This window comes from Nilaparvata lugens, chromosome 8, assembly GCF_014356525.2.
Source record: "Nilaparvata lugens isolate BPH chromosome 8, ASM1435652v1, whole genome shotgun sequence".
Taxonomy (NCBI): Eukaryota; Metazoa; Arthropoda; class Insecta; order Hemiptera; family Delphacidae; genus Nilaparvata; species Nilaparvata lugens.
This window is the reverse complement of record NC_052511.1, coordinates 14,071,718-14,088,545: the sequence shown is the minus strand read 5'-3', so window position 1 is coordinate 14,088,545 and position 16,828 is coordinate 14,071,718. Positions and strand designations below refer to the sequence as shown.

At 34.3% G+C, this 16,828-nt stretch overlaps 1 protein-coding gene across 1 annotated transcript; it reads left to right on the top strand.

The window, feature by feature from the left end:
* The first annotated feature begins 2,267 nt into the window (after window positions 1–2,267).
* On the top strand, window positions 2,268–11,334 carry LOC111064150 (UDP-glycosyltransferase UGT5). Its single transcript, XM_022351833.2, has 7 exons — window positions 2,268–2,768; window positions 4,835–5,020; window positions 5,474–5,661; window positions 7,061–7,526; window positions 8,362–8,590; window positions 9,864–10,083; window positions 10,772–11,334. Exons 1-7 carry the CDS (start codon window positions 2,766–2,768, stop codon window positions 11,043–11,045), a joined length of 1,566 nt encoding a protein of 521 aa, XP_022207525.2. The 5' UTR covers window positions 2,268–2,765; the 3' UTR covers window positions 11,046–11,334.
* Window positions 11,335–16,828: the final 5,494 nt, after the last annotated feature.

Genomic DNA, 16,828 nt, shown 5'->3' with positions numbered 1-16,828 from the left:
GTATGATTGGAAGGCAAAAATATACAGAAAAAAATTTCTGAGTGTGCTGAACTTATACACTTTGAAATTGATCAGGCCTACTCCGTCCTCATCTCTTAAAATACATATTGAATCTCAATGTAAATTGAGAATTCTCACATATTAAATCAGTGAGTAAAGAATGTATAACATTAGAATTAATTGAGATTAGTTATTATATCATTATCATCATCAGCAGCAGCAGATTGACTATCACTACATTATTGAATTCTACGCTACATACATTTTTTCACAATCTGGAATCTTTTTTTTTTATAACGAGAAAATACCACTAGACTATAATATCCGATATCGAATTATAATCAGGCTTGTTGATACCGTACTACAAATCATGTACAGAGGTTCAATTTTGAGATTCAGACCCTTTTGATTGGCTCTATCGGACTGTCGATAAATTTCTCGGTACGATAAATATATTATAAGAGTTGATACAGCGTGCTTAACATTGTAAAAAGTAACTATGAGAATGAGAATAAAAAAATAGTGATTACAGTGATTGAGTGAGAAGAAGCGTGTTGGATTGGTTATTTGAAGAAGAAAGAGGAAGATAAACTTGAAGAAGGCCTGACATGACCCAACCCTTCTCAGCTAACAGGTATTGTGTACCTAGAGATTTATTGCAATAATAAAGAGATAGTCCCCTTTATATAAACTTTCAAAGACTTAATTTATGTTGGAAGTTACTCCCCAAGATTTACAGCAGAGACACGAAACTAATAATGATGATAGATACTCTACAAAATTGGACACGGTGCTATTTTACACGATATTTTATTTTCGGAAACTTTTATGTCGTTGCTTCTATCGTAATTTTACACGGTATATTATTTTCAAATATTTTTATAGCTCTGAACTTACTTGCTTGATTCTTTGATTGCAAATATAATTGCTCTCAATAATGTGCTTTTTGTTGCAGATATTAATAATTTACAAGCTTTTTGCACAGTTCATTTTTGGATTCGTATTATATATTTTACGTATTATATACCCTCCACTTGTCACATTCCATGGAAGACAACTGTAGCTTCCAAAGTTTTGAGAGTATTTTTATGAGACGAGCTCATCATCAAAGTATTTACTTCATCTCGTACCACCGCTGAAATGAATATCTTACAAATCGGAAATGAGTGAAAGTGAACAATGCTATATAAGAAAATTTCATTTCCAATCTTGTTATAACCATAATCATACGAGTAGCCTACATCGAAATCGTGATACATGATAATTCCTAAAGGCTGCTATCATCTTGAAAACTCAACATTCATTTGAAACTCTTATTCTCTTGCTCAATATGAACCAAATTATCTTGTAAAAGCAACTTCACTGGTCTCTGAAACGAATATTTTATTTTGCAGTATGAGTCAATCAACTACGATTCTATAGTCAGTTTGGTGTAAGTGTGAGCTTGCTTACCTGACTAGCAACAATTAGGAGGTACCGGGTTCGATTCCCAGGCTGGCAAATACTTTTTGGAAAGTAGCTCTCATCGAATTTTCATCTGCTGTTAAACCTGTTATCAATATTTGCAGTAGCAGAAGTCTTTGAGGTGGTTACAGCATTTAACTTGAGATTTTCGTTTAATAATAATTATTCATCGATTGGCATTAGAATAAATGCAGTTATTTCTCATCAGCATTTTCCATCTGTTATTGCTATTCTGTCAGGCTGTATAAACTTATTTGACTCCAATCTGCAAACCTATTCTTTCAGGCTGTATGAACTTATGTGACTCTCCAATCTGCAAATTAATAGTAGGGTACCACTGCCATCTCTCTCATTGGAGGTGGCACTTCATTACTCTCGGTTAATTGAAAAAATTACATGCAGCAGAAATGAAAAGACAGGATCTGATTGTGGTCATCTTGAACCACGAAGAGTCTACATTTTATAATTCTATGAATAGGAACATATTATAAGTGGATACTAACTTTTGCAAATCACGCACTGTCTGACATCTAATTACAGTATTCAAACCAGAACTTGAAAGCGTTCATACATCATAGTACCCACTAAAATGTTCTCAAGGTCTTCTATCACATCCTCTATTTAATATAATACTGTACAAGCAAGTCAAAATTGAGTTAATTAGAAACTCCACATTGCTATGCTAAATAATAGCTTATCAAGAATTTCTGTGGAGTTATTGGAGGGGCGGTGATAATACGATTATAAAGGACTAAAATTGTTCTAGAAAGAGATAGCCATGGCCTTACCTTACCTGTCTGCTTGATTAGATAATAAAGCGGCTTCTAAAGTAGTTATTGAGTTGGTATAACGGTAGAAGGTGGAACAAATTATTCTTCATCTAAATGATAGTTTTATACTTGTGTTAATAATAAGACGTTTGAGATGTCAACGTCTGGATGAGTCAGAATTATTACATAATACAAGTTTTTCTTGGTTCAATTAACATAAACGAACAAGGTCGTCTCGGTATAGTAATGTTAACTGGTAGTATTAGCCTTTTTCGTATTTCTCGTACTAAACACGTATTTGAATGAGAAAAAAGTGGAGCTAGATAATGTTGTTCATCGTCTCCATGCTTCAAGCCTTCAGTATTATTTTGGCGTGAGAAAATCAACGTTCTCCAACATCTTATGTAGTGAATTGAATTTAGTTTCTGTGAGGAAGTGCTTGGGATGCAGGGGAGTGATTTGTTGGAGAGTGGGGAATCACGTCAATAGTTGCAGAGACTGTGTAATAGGAATAATTCATTCGTAGATAAAATGGTGAGTTGAGATGATTTCTTCATACTTGATTACAATAATGTGTCTCTTTTTTGTGTTGAGATTCAACAGTCTAGAATATCTTCAAATGACTAAAATTGAATAATTAATTGAAAAACAGTTATATACAACAATACTAATAAGAGCCAAGCCACATGAAACGTTTTCCAGGCGTTTTCAAACGAGTCGGCAGGGCAAGAAACATTCGACTGATTGGGTTGGCGTTTGATAATCAGTCAATCGGAGATCTTCCTGTCCTGGCGACTCGCCAGAAAACGCCTGGGAGAACGGTTCGTGTGGATTAGCCCTAAGTAATTCACAACGATTTTAATATGCCTACTACTATCATCAAAAGCATTCTCACGATACTAGTCATTCGTTTCAAATTGAATTAACATTTATTCTCAATAACAATTGATGGAATGCTTCCAAACGATAGTTTTTTTCATGAATTTCATACTTTTCATACTTATGACTGCCGGTATGAATTTCAAATCATTTGAAACTTATAGTTATTTTATATTTTCGTAGTCAGGTTCATAGCTTATAGCTATTCAGATAATTAGGCCCACCGCAAACTAGACCCACGTTGATCCACGAAAAGCAACCCACGCCGTGGGATGTTTTGTAAAACCATTGCTATAGAATTATTTATAATCAATCAGCTGACAAGTGGATTATTCATTGTATGTATTACACAGATGTCTGGAGAACCCTAGCAATGGTTTACAAAACATGCCATGGCGTGGGTTGCTTTTCGTGGATTAGCGGGGGTCTACTTTGCGGTGGGCCTTGAGGTTCCCAGTGATGGTGCTGGCTGGTCAAGGTAATAGTTTTGGGCCATGTCTGTTGCTCTTTCCCGATCATATTTATATGATTTGCAATTATATCCATAAAAAAATAAATACATCCGCCAAATAATATAATCTTGAATAATATATTATCTGAATAATAAAATCAACAATGATATAATATCGTGGCTACTTGAGGTGAACTTTCGAATATTTGATAATCAAATTCACTTACAGCTTTAACAAAAATAATGTTGAACACAGCATGGTTTTTAAACAGTAGACCTCACGCAGTATTCTCATCCACAAGTACCTGATGTCAACTGTTTTAAATGTTAACAAACTCAGTTCACGTTTGAATTTGTATTCCATATGATATAATTCATCCAGTTCCGTGATAATCTTTCTATCTGATGAAAATTAATTTTTAGAATCAAAAATATTATAATTTCTCCAGCATTATTTAGTTCATTTGTTTATTTTTATTCACCTATTAAATTAGTTTTTTCGAATGTGAGAATATTGATACTGATGGGCACGCATAATAATACCATGACTGCAAAACAAAAATAATATTGAAACCAAAGACCTTAAAGCTGCGATTAGACCAAAGCTATTAACAAAATATTAATAACTCAACCCTTATAGATTATATTAGATTGAACATAACTTATCATACACATGATGAACATGTGTGTTTGTCAACTTCCGTTCAATCATATAGAATCTATAAGGATTGGCGTAGACCCAGCTTAAAAGATGCATACCTCTTCAAGGTATTTGATTGAAACCATAGACCTCATACAAATACAGTAATAGACTGGCTTCTCCACACATCATCTGTGCAATCACTTGTTAGCTGATTTAATATGATGAATAATTCTATAGTCTGATTTTTACTCTAATATTGGCGTATGAAGGAGGCTCCTTTTCCCTTTTATATTATCCTTGAAATGCAAAATTTCCAAAGACCTTGTATATACGTCGACGCGCAATTTAAAAAGGAACATACCTGTTAAATTTCATTAAAATCTATTACTGCGTTTCGCCGTAAATGCGCAACATATGAACATATAAACATTAAGAGAAATGCCAAACCGTCGACTTGAATCTTAGACCTCACTTCGTTCGGTCAACTATTCTATAGCCTTTTACTATTAATTAAGAGCTATACTTTCAAATTATTGACCAATTAATTATAATTACAATTATAACAACAAACATTATATTGCCTTATACTACCATATCGTTTACGTTTATTTTGTTGGTGTTATGTAGGTGTGGATTGTGTATCATATTATTGCACTTGGAGCAGTCCTTCAATTGAATGTGTGTGATGGAGCCAATATACTGTGTATCTTCCCAGTTCCATCCTACAGCCATCAACAGCCCTTACTGGCTGTCAGCAGAGAGTTGGCTGCAAGGGGTCACAATTTAATTGTCATCAACACAAATCCAACTAAGGTACTGTGAGTTCTTCATAATAATTAATATCTTCATAATTATCTCTTTTGTACCACAAAAAGTTGTGTTATCTCTAGCTTTGTTAAGAGATCGGCTCCATGCCTCGCTTTTCAAAACAATGCGACTGTGACATCAAGTTATTATTTATGGTAATTTGTGAGTTGTAACTTTTCCAAAAAAACTTCCACATTTGTGTCTATCATCGTCTTATCTCGTATTAATGGAGCGAAGAATAACAATGCATGAATAGTATACACTAAGAAATCAGACGATTCGGTCTTCTGAATTCCTTATTCCTCAAATTGGCCTAGGCTGCTCATTTTGTTATATGAGCTAATTAAGTTGAACAAAATTATCATACGGCATTGCTATCAATTAGGCTTGGCAATCGCCAAAAACAGAGTCTTGAAATAATTGGAAATTGTCAAGATATTTACTATTGAAATGTTCCAGACACCATTGAAAAACCACAGAGATATCGACCTCGGATTCTTGTACAATGAGTTCGAAGAATTGAGAAAACGTGGATTGTCACTGCAATCTAGAATAAGTCCATATAAGATAGTTCACGATTACAAACTGTTTATGGAGTTCATTACACCAAAAGCACTGGAGGCGCCACAAGTGCAACAGCTTATCAAGTAAGTTATCTCTACTATCATAAATCATGGTATGCTTATTAAATAACAACTTCTTAATCTGAACAGCTCATAATCTGAACACTGATAGCCAGTGTTTTAGTAAACTAAACACTGATATAGCCAGTGTTCTTGTAAATAGGTCCTTTAAATAACCTAGATCTATATATTGAATTGAATATTTCCAGTTTTTTGCTTGAAATGCCGTTTGATATGTTCTAGTCTGATAAGTTTGATAAGATCAAGTCAGCCTATATACTACAGTCACTAAGTGACTGTATTAGGAATTAGGTATCAAATAAATTATGGCAAATAATTAGATAGAAGTCTTGATATGTTCTAGTCTGATAAGTTTGATAAGATCAAGTCAGCCTATATACTACAGTCACTAAGTGACTGTATTAGGAATTAGGTATCAAATAAATTATGGCAAATAATTAGATAGAAGTCTTGAACAATTGTTAACTCATACTTACTACTGTCTACAGACTGACATTCACTGGTAGACATTTACTGGCGAAACTAAGACTCGACTACCAATCAGGAGAAAGTAGGCGGAGCTTGATGCATTGTGAACTGAGAAGTTGTAACTACTCATTTTGTTACTGCGTCCATCTAGTGGCAGAAATCGAATCTAGGTCTCGATTGATTGTTCACTAATTCCGAACTGAAATATAATTTTCAATCATGAGAGAGTAGCAGGATCTTGAAGACGTGCTTCAAATCTGAGTTTTATTTTGTTTCTTTGCCCGTTTTATCATCATAATTTGTGTATATTTGGGCTCTATTCGTGAATTTTATCCTCTATCAATACTGTATTTCCTCTAGCCCAGCATCCAATAATTTTTCTTAAGTTCAAGCCACAAAACGTTGAATGCGAATACATCATATATTCTAGAATACAATGTGTTCTAGGTACATTGGTAAAATGTAGGGAACCACATTCCAAGGGAAAATGAAGAAACAATGTGAAATTGCTTACACTATAAAAATGAGAAAACTCTTGTATCTTGGACATCTAATGAGAAGCCACAAATATATAACTCTGCAGAATATAGTTCAAGGAAAAATCAGTGGAAAAGGAGTGTTGGAAGGCGACGTGTTTCCTGGCTTAAAAATATGAGGGATTGGTTTGACTGCAGCAGCAAAGACTTGTTTCGAGCGGCAGTGAATAAGATCCGGATTGCTGTGCTGATAGCGAACCTCCGATAGGAGACGCACTAGAAGAAGAAGAAGAGGGAACCACAAGTCTAGTACCAGCAAATATGGAAAATATAGGTGGGGGGAACCTACCAAACTCAATTTAAGATAAATACAGCATATTATTCTCAATGAGATAGTTTTCCTTAGTCAAACCAGAACACGGATGAAATAAATTAAAATGGTTTTATTTTTTTTTCAGTGAGATAAATGGAACGAAGTTTGATCTCATATTCTACGAGAGTATCATGCTTTCAAGTTTCCTGGGTTTCAGCGAGTTAGTCGGCAACCCACCAATAGTGGGCATGCTAACAATCAACCCATTCGTGATCAGTGATCCATTAGTAGGTAACCCAGAAATACCTTCGTACATTCCATCAGTACTCCTGCCCAACGAACACAGAATGACCTTCGTAGAACGAGTAAACAACTTCCTCATAAACGCTTACTACCATTACGTGAAAATACGCTACATGGATCCACTGCAAGAAATATACATCAAGAGATATTTCGGGAATGTGAAGCACACCGCTTATGAAATGGAGAGGAATATCAGCTTGATGTTAATAAGCTCTGATCTGGCGTCAAGCTATCCCAAGCCAATTCATCCCAATACTATTTATGTGGGTCCAACGCACATTGAGAAGAATTTTCCACCTCTACCTCAGGTGAATAGAATATTGACTGCTTGAATAATTTGATCATCTAACTGTTTCTCAATAAATTCATATATTAATCATATATTGTACAGCTTCAATGTACATAAAATATTGACTGCATGAATAATATTATCATTTGAATGTCTCTCGATGAATTCATAATTGATAATCTATTAAATATCTATGGATAACTTTGGAGACGATAAAAACATTGATGAGTTCATTAATCTATTCACTACTACTTCATAAAGCAAAACAATGTATTGAAAATATCATGAAAAGAATAGATTTGATTTTTCCCTTCAAACAATTCAAAATGCTATAAATGTTTACAGAATTTCTTGCAAAATTGTGATGGAAACTTCCATCTATTGATAACATCACAGTCAAATAATTAATAGAATAAGAAATTCTTCAATTATTCTAAATAAAGTATAAAACGAAACAGGAGAAAATTAATCAATACTTTGAAGCTATTATTTAACTTCAGAAGGAGCATTTCTGTATTTAGTTCAGTCAACTATAATTGAGAGAGAAGATGCATAGATACTCTCAAGTTTTTAGAATGATAACATTTCTCGAGATTGAGTGGTAGAAAGGACTCAGAAGTCCTAACTCCGCCTAGTATAGAATATTTCCATTTCATTCATGATTAATTCTGATAATTGAAGTTGAAAGACGATTGTGCAGAAAAATCACATTCGTAGTACAGTATGTAAGATCAGCATAACAATTTACGCGTAGGTTATAATTATTATTACGGTGGGTTAAACCTGGGTTTCAACGCTTGAACTCAAAATAACATTTTAGACGAAAATAGATTTGTATCTGAAATATTTTCCAGGATATCCAAAAATGGATGGACGATTCAGAAGATGGAGTAATCTATTTCAGTTTGGGAAGTAACATGAAGGGCACATCAGTTCCAGCCGAGAAAAGAAATGCTTTCATCAGAGCTTTCTCCATGTTCCCACGAGTTCGAGTTCTGTGGAAATGGGAGAGTGACGAGAAACTACCTGGACAACCTGACAATGTTCTTGTCAAAAAATGGCTACCGCAACAAGCAATACTTGGTGAGAGTCCACATTAGATAATGCACATAAATAATTAATCAGAACTTGCTCTAAATGGATGTAATCTATTTCTTTAGAGTCTATCGTACTGTTTCAGAATGTGAAACATTTCTTTATTCAAAATATTATTGTCTTAATTAATTGTATTTCCCGTGTGATTAGAGGAAAAATTCTAAAAACATAAGGATCATGTATGAATAATCGAAAAATACTGTTGAACTCGATGAGCATTGATATTCAGGAAATCAGAACTCAGTAGCCTAAATCTATAATACCCACTGAACTTTGATTCCCATATAGATAATTGATTGAGTTTAATGTTTCAAAAATATCGATTGATTGAGTACTAGTATTAATCATTAAGAGATACGACTCAAGTATCAAATGGGAGATTTATTGATAATACCAGAGACAACTTATACTTACACTATCTATTCTCTATGATAATACCTAATAGACTTGGTATATCCAATAGTCTACTCTCTACTGAGAAATTTCAATGATAATTATTGAGATGAAAGAATTTTGATCAATTGTAGAAGAATAAATAAAATACCTAGAAGTAAAGTCTTTTTTAGGAAACTCATCAGTTTCCTTCTATCAAATAATGTTTCAGTTCTCGTTACTGATTTCCATCAATAATTTTATTGTTGGTTGGAATCTTTCGACACTTCTACCCTCAATTTTTTGAATGATCCACCATCGCTGTGACATTTGAGTAAACTGCCGCCAATTGTGTGCGGGGCTTCTCTAGACCAATGGTTGACGTTCATCAAGATATGTCATTGATTGTCATTAACCTTCTAGTCGTGACCCTATTTTTTTCTGCTAATCATGGCACTCGACAATCACTCTATTATATATTCTGCTGCTCTATACTTCAGTTTCATTTCATCAGAGAATGGGTGTAACTACAGAAACTGGTATCTCAATTTCAATAAATTTGTGGTTACAATAGCGTCAAGTATTTTTATTTAACAATAGCAGGTAATCCGTGCTCCGCTAGGGTCTATGTTGAAATCTTGAAGTTTTTAAAATAAGCCTATTATAATCATCTTTGGTGTAGTGGATAAAGAATCTATATCCAAAATTTCAAGTTAATCAGTTCTGTTGTTCAGCCGTGATGATGTGTCATCGTGAATTTTCAATCCCGCACGTGTATAAGCCAATTTTTTCCTTTATTATATAATAGATTAATAACTTTACGATATGACCTTTACTACAACACAAACACGAAATAATGCATTCTCCTCATATGCTTTGTGTTTTACAGCACATCCTAAAACACGGATCTTCATAAGCCAAGTGGGCTTGCAAAGTATGCAAGAAGCGACTCACTATGGTGTGCCGATTCTGGGCGTCCCATTGTTCGCTGACCAGGATTTCAATGCCAGAAAACTGATGCAGGCAGGTGCTGGAAGGGCTGTGGATTTCCACTACGTAGCTTTCGAAAATATTTATGAGAATTTGAAGGAACTTCTAACAAACTCGAGGTTGGTAATTGATTTTCTTCCTAGACATGATATTTTCTATCCTCGACTATTGAGTAAATATAGGTAGCCTGATAATTTATAGAAATCACAAGTCAATCAATTCAATTCATAGTGCATTAACAAGACGGCGACTGTATTTTATAATAGACGTTCAATATTTTTTTGCCTTCTTACCATTTTGTCTTTTATTTGAAACAATTATTCCATATCTATTCTATTATGGTTTATACGATTCAAAAATTTATTGTTTCAATTATTGGTTAGTTCAAGTGATTGATACACATGCTCTAACATTCGAAAATTTGGAAGCCATTATTAAGATAAGATGTCAATGGAATAATGATTATGTGGTAGCGCAATGAACAGTTCTCTCTCATTGAATATTTTCAAGAATGATAGTGGTCAAGATCATGCTTAAAGTTGATGGAATATACTTTATAATAGAAAATTGAGTATTCACGCACCCATTTTAGCAGGATGTCCAGAAATATTCATTCTCCAGGGTATATTGAAATTATCGACCAGAGTAGGCTACGTATTATTTGATCGTCGAAGGCAAATCATATAATACCTTAGGTATTTCCTTTTCATACTATATCAATGTGATATTTGAAATAATCTCTTTCTATCAATTATGAAATAATCTATCGAGTTCCTTTATTTGATGACTCGCTTATTGATTTTTCAGCTATGCAGAAAACATGAGAATTCTTTCAAGAATCACGAAGGATAAACCAATGCCAGCAGTGGAAACAGCAGTTTGGTGGATTGAGTATGTGCTGAGGCACAATGGAGCCCCGCATCTCAGACCAGCTTGCAAGGATTTAGTCTGGTATCAGTACTACAGTCTCGACATCATTGCAGCTATTGGGGCCACTATTATGTTGATCCTTACTCTTTCTTATTCAACCGTAAAAATGATTGTCAAAAAGCTGGTGAACAGTAAATTAAAAACACAATGATTTGAGCACAGTGAGTTTTTTCGATCATTATCATTCGAGAAAGCTTGTGGTGGTTAATCTGAAAATAATTTCAATTTCTTGGGAAGCTCATACCCTATTCTTCTTTTGTGTTTGATTGTTCTATATATATATTACTTTTCTTTATTCCAACTTGCCATACCAACAAACTCCAGCATTAGAAAGTCTTTATTCTACATGACATGACTCTTCACTTCTATAAAGTAGAAATATTCTTGAAATTATGTATACTTATTATCATTTATTTATAAAATATCATCATACTACCCTTTATTGCTTGTTTTATTTTGTTTTTTAATCGGTTATTTTATTTAAAAAAAAGGTTTATGGTGTTCTTCTTTAGATAAAAGTAGAAATATTTTGTTATATTTCTAGGTATCCAAGCATCTTGATGTCATTCATAGTTCTCAAATTGCATACTGGGAGAAACACTACTAGAGAAGGGATTCGAGATATTGTTTCAAATTTGAAGGATTTAATTTTTTCAATCAATTATTATAATGTTCAAGGTCAGAAGTTCAGAACACACATCACACTACCAGCTTGCTCCATGGAATAAACAAATTCTGTAGTGTGTAGGCTAATGCTCAATAATTCAACACTGAAGTGACGTGGCGCTCTCATGACACTGACTTTTTTTAACTTCAGAACCAGAATAGCCATACAGATTGGTTAACCTGTGATACTACCATTCAAAAACTAATATGACAACAAAACTAACACTGAAATTATAGTGTTCTGTATTGAATCTTTTGCAGTAGAGATGGACAGTCACACATTTCTTCACTTCATGATCAAACCTCAATGAAACCCTCTTCAATCAAAACTCCAGATCTTTTTCATAATTTCCTTGAGATATGATTCGCATGGAAATCAACATACACTACCATTAACGTGTTCCATATTGAAGCTTTTGTAGTGAAAATGAACAGTCACACATTTTTTCACTTCATGACTCTCAATGAAACTCATTTCAACCAAAACTACAAATCTTTCCAATAATTTCCTCAAGCTTGAAAATCAATATTCACTACCATTATAGATTGGTTATTCCGTGATACTAGCCTACCATTAAAAAACTAATGTAACAAAATTGACACTACCATTATCGTATTCTGTATTGAAGCTTTTGCAGTGGAAATGAACGGTCACACATCTCTTCATTTCATGACTCTATTAACTAAATGAAACCCCCTTAAAACTGAACCGTCGATCTCCTATCCTATACTTTCCCGAAGATATAATCCTTTTTGAAATCAATATTATACAATACCATTACCGTGTTCTGTATATCGAAGTTATTTTAGTGAAGTGACACAGAGGCGGCATACGGAACAGATTGGAGCCATGGGACCAGCTTGCACCATTCATATGGTGAGATTCTTTGCAAACTGTCAGCATTGATTGAACGGGAAGCGTTGATGTTTATTCATAGAGTATGCTGCCAGTTTAAAATAAATCACACCAAGGTGAAATTCACTTTACACTGGCAGCATACTCCATGAATAAACATCAACGCTTCCCATTCAATCAATGCTGACAGTTTGGAGTGAATCTCACTAAGGTCGCCGCATTAAGCCGTGAAGCCTAGCGCGCGCGAAAGCATATGCCTCGGCTATTTTTCATTTTCTTTTTATAAGCTTTTCCGCAGTTTGTCATACGCCCCTTTTTCATCTGCATGCTCACTGTTCGGCGCGCGCCATGAATCACCAAACACTGTTTGCTGGCATTCGTCGAAAAAGCGCTCAAGTGACCTCACCGCTGCTGCACTCACCACCTCATTTTTATTCAAATTCGGTCTTCATGATGCATGCTCCACATTCACTAAAATTTCCCTCATTACACTCGAAGAAGATTCATTGATAATCAATTTCTATTATACCAACAGATCTATTAATATGAAGATTCGACTGTACTAATGCTGTTCCTCTACTATATTTTACTGTACTCTACTATACATCACTTTTAATACTCTATATTATGATATTCAACATATTGTTGAATTAATACGCTAGGCTCCCTCATATTTCCTATAGTCCTGTCAATTCCGAGGCTGTTTTGGGTACTGCAAGTGGTTGGGTTTTTACATGGATGAATACTGGCCTTATCACACAACCCCCTGACTAGGAGGATCAGAATTTTGGGTTTGAATTCCTAAACTGTAGATCTACTGGAAAAAAGAGATTTTGAGAGGCCATGAAAGAGATGGGTACCGGAACAGGTTAATTAATAAACCTAACCTCTGAAGTGAAGATGAAAAGTGAAATCAGTGTACATGTACAATAAGTGTACATGGCTGGTAAAGTGAAAATATTATTCTCATGTGTTGTAATAACACTATTTCCACTCAGCCCAGCTAAGCGAGTATGAATAGTCGAATCGAATTTCGGAACTGATTGTAGTAATATGTTAACGGAAAATATTTTCACGTTCACTGATTTGTGTGAATCTTATCTATACCCTATTGATAAGAACGAAACTCCTACTGTTCTGATGCTGTTCCTCCACCATACTTTACTACTTGTATACTCTACTATTTTACTCTATGATCCTCAACTCTACTCTGCAATACTCTTGGATACTGAACCAAATGAATGTAAACTTGTAGACTCAACAATGAATTTTAGAGTGTATGAAAATTTCTTATAAAACTCTCGTTTCTAGAGTCGAAGTAAACTCACAGCAACCTACAGCTTCTCCAGAGAATACTCTCAAATGAAAAAATAAATCTATATTGCATGCATAAAATTACAAACTTATTTTCGTAATCAATTGCGGAAATAAAACGTGGGATTATTCTGTAATTGAATCTATACGTGCTCATTCATGATAATCATTCTAAATAAGAATTAGAGACTTGACAGTTTTGAACTAACTCAAAACCTATAGATTTGTTGAGCGTCATGTATCTCTGCTGTAATCTACAAAGTTTCAAAATAGTATTCAAACCTGAATTGTAATTGTGTATGCATACTAGTGACCGCTTCCAACAAGAATCAGAGCCAACTTCTTGCATGAGGAACCAACTCAGTACTTATGAAAGGCTCCAAGTGTAAGCTCATCTCTGTTCCCGTCTTTTAATAGGATTTCAACTGCTATGTCTTCAAATTCTGCATTAGCTTTTGGCAATAACGGCCAAACGGTCTTAGTATTTGCATATTACTGAGGGAAGCCCTAACTGTGTTAACAGTATTGCAACTGAGGTAATAGCCTCATACTGATGATATTGTTGTGAGATTGCTTTTAATCTTGCCGTTCTCTAATTGTTTCTCTCAGGCTCTTTGGCTTGGTATGCAAATGATCAAATCCTAGTTCCAGGGCATCACCGGACCTTAATGCCTCATGAAGAGAAGATGTTCGCTACTATGTTACAAAAGAAATAATAATACTTATTGGTTAACTTAATAACTTAGTACTGTATCCACTTTGAATTCAGAACACTGTTGAAACAATCGAACACTTCAATTTAGAGGCCCCGGGTATTAACCCCGGCCCGGAAAAGATATATTTCTTGGGCCACTCCCGTGTTTCAGAGGGACTCATTGAACCGTAGGTCTCGGCTAAAAATAATTGTTAGGTGATGTCAGAGGCCCTGGAATTGAACAGGTGCCACCTGGAAACTCTCTGAGCAGAAATCAGTCAGCCTTATCAAAGGATATTATATATTAGTCATTATTACTTATACCTGGTGTTTTTCGAATTAAAATTTATGTAATTCATATTTAACGGAACTTATCTCACTATAGTGAGGTCCACGTTATAATGGCAGTGAAGAAAGATAGGAGAAAAACGTTGCCAAGTCTCTCCATTCTGCCACTGACTGTACACAGCTGTTACTCAATTCATCCCATTAAATTTAATCTAATAATAATTATCATTTCCTTGATAAAATAATCAATTTAATGTCGAATTGATCAATAAACTATATTTTTTCATGATTTGATTCAAAAACTTGCTTTCATGACTGAGATCAGATTTTTATTTTTCACAAACCTGAAATGGCGGCTAATTTAAAAAGCTGTGATACAACAATCTGGTTTTCAAAACAAAAGAAATTGAGTTATTTGGTAGGTATTCTATTCCAATTTCCTTTAAAAATTATAAAAAAATAGAAATCCTATTTAAAAATAAGTGATTTCAATGGATTTATTCTGAAATAAGTTTTCAATATTATTTATACCGGTAGGAGTAGGTCTAACCTATACGGGTAGGCTAACTTAAGCATGGATGAAGTCTAGGATGGTTAGTTATCAACTTTTAAAATTTTATTTCATGTATTTTAATTTGTGTTTCTCATACGAAAATGTTTAAAAATTATTTCATTGTTTCAAAAATACATTTGAAATCAATTATATGACTTGTGTACTCAAGTATTTTGATAGAAAGAGAAAAAAAATGGCAGCTGAGAATATGGTTTGTTCAGTTTTGTACAGTCACTGTCAAAAGTAAATATAAAATATTCTGGCAGATAGACACCATTGCAAAGCGAGAGAGAGATAGTGCTATCTGTTTTGTTGTATGATAGAAAAGGACAGCAACAGTATTGTCAATCGTACACTGCCGTTATAATGTGGACCTCACTATAGGTATAACAAAGGTTGTTTGCCTTTCATTTATAGGTGATAAAATTCAGTGTGGAAACAGGTTTTCATGAGATACAGAAACTCTAATTTTCATAAAATTTACCTATATAAATCTAATTCCCATAAAATATTGATGATTTTCTTCTAAAAAGTCATTATTGGCCTGAAGAACAATCACGAAGATATTTTAGCAAACATTGAAATGATATTGAGGTTTCAGACGTTATTAATCTAGACTTCTCATTTGTTATAAACCGGAAGTCATGGAGTGACATTGTCGGGTCACACATTATACTCATTCGAATCAAACACATCTTGTACTGTACTATTAGTTAATGCCGTAATGAACTTTGTTGGCCTACTTTATTTCTATCTCCAACTATATTTCATACACTCCGTTCAATTACGTCCTCAAGTTGTTGAAATCAAGCTCTTCTCGAAATCTAGTTCTTCTTAATAGTCTTTAAGAAACCGCTTTTGATAAAAATTTATTGCTTGCAGTAAGTGAGAATATTGCTACAGTAGTGTTGAAACAACAAGCTATAATTCAAGAAAGCAGTGACATAGACAATAGTTGCCGGTTATCAGCATGTTTCCGTGACTCAAGTTTTCAATATTTACTGCACTGATGAGAGTGTGTGTGTGAGTTGTGTGTGGGTGCGTGCGTCTGCTTGCAATGGAGTTACAAACTATCCTACTTTTCTGCTCTGTTTCTGTCCGTAACTTTTCTTTCCGCTGTCTGCCAAAAATTTTCCGGACAACAGCTCTGTATTGTATCGGCTAACTTTCACTCTGGTCGTTCACTTCTTTTTCATCTTCTTCTTTCTTCCTCCTCTTCTTCACTCCCCTTTACTCTTCTTCTTCTTCTTCTTCTTCTTCTTCTTCTTCTTCTCTTCTTCTCCTTCTTCTTCTTCCCCGTCTTCTCCTTTCTTTCATTTATTTGAATTCTCATATCTTCTCCCACTCCTTTCGCTTTTATACATGTTTTAGCTTACTCCATTTATTTTATTTGATCCTCTCTTTGGTCTTCCAATCTTTCTCTTTATTCTATGTGTACTCTTTGTTTTCCTTTTTATTCCCCCTAGTTTCTTCCTTCTTTAAAGTGTTTGTTTCAGTTGATTCAGATCTATTCAGTTGATTCACTTATCTCCATCTTTCCTTTTCCATTCCTTCTTCCCTTTA

Coding starts and splice junctions, on each gene's coding strand:
- LOC111064150 (XM_022351833.2), top strand. Junction 5,021..5,473: donor TCAACACAAATCCAACTAAG/GTACTGTGAGTT, acceptor GAAATGTTCCAG/ACACCATTGAAAAACCACAG. Junction 8,591..9,863: donor ACCGCAACAAGCAATACTTG/GTGAGAGTCCAC, acceptor TGTGTTTTACAG/CACATCCTAAAACACGGATC.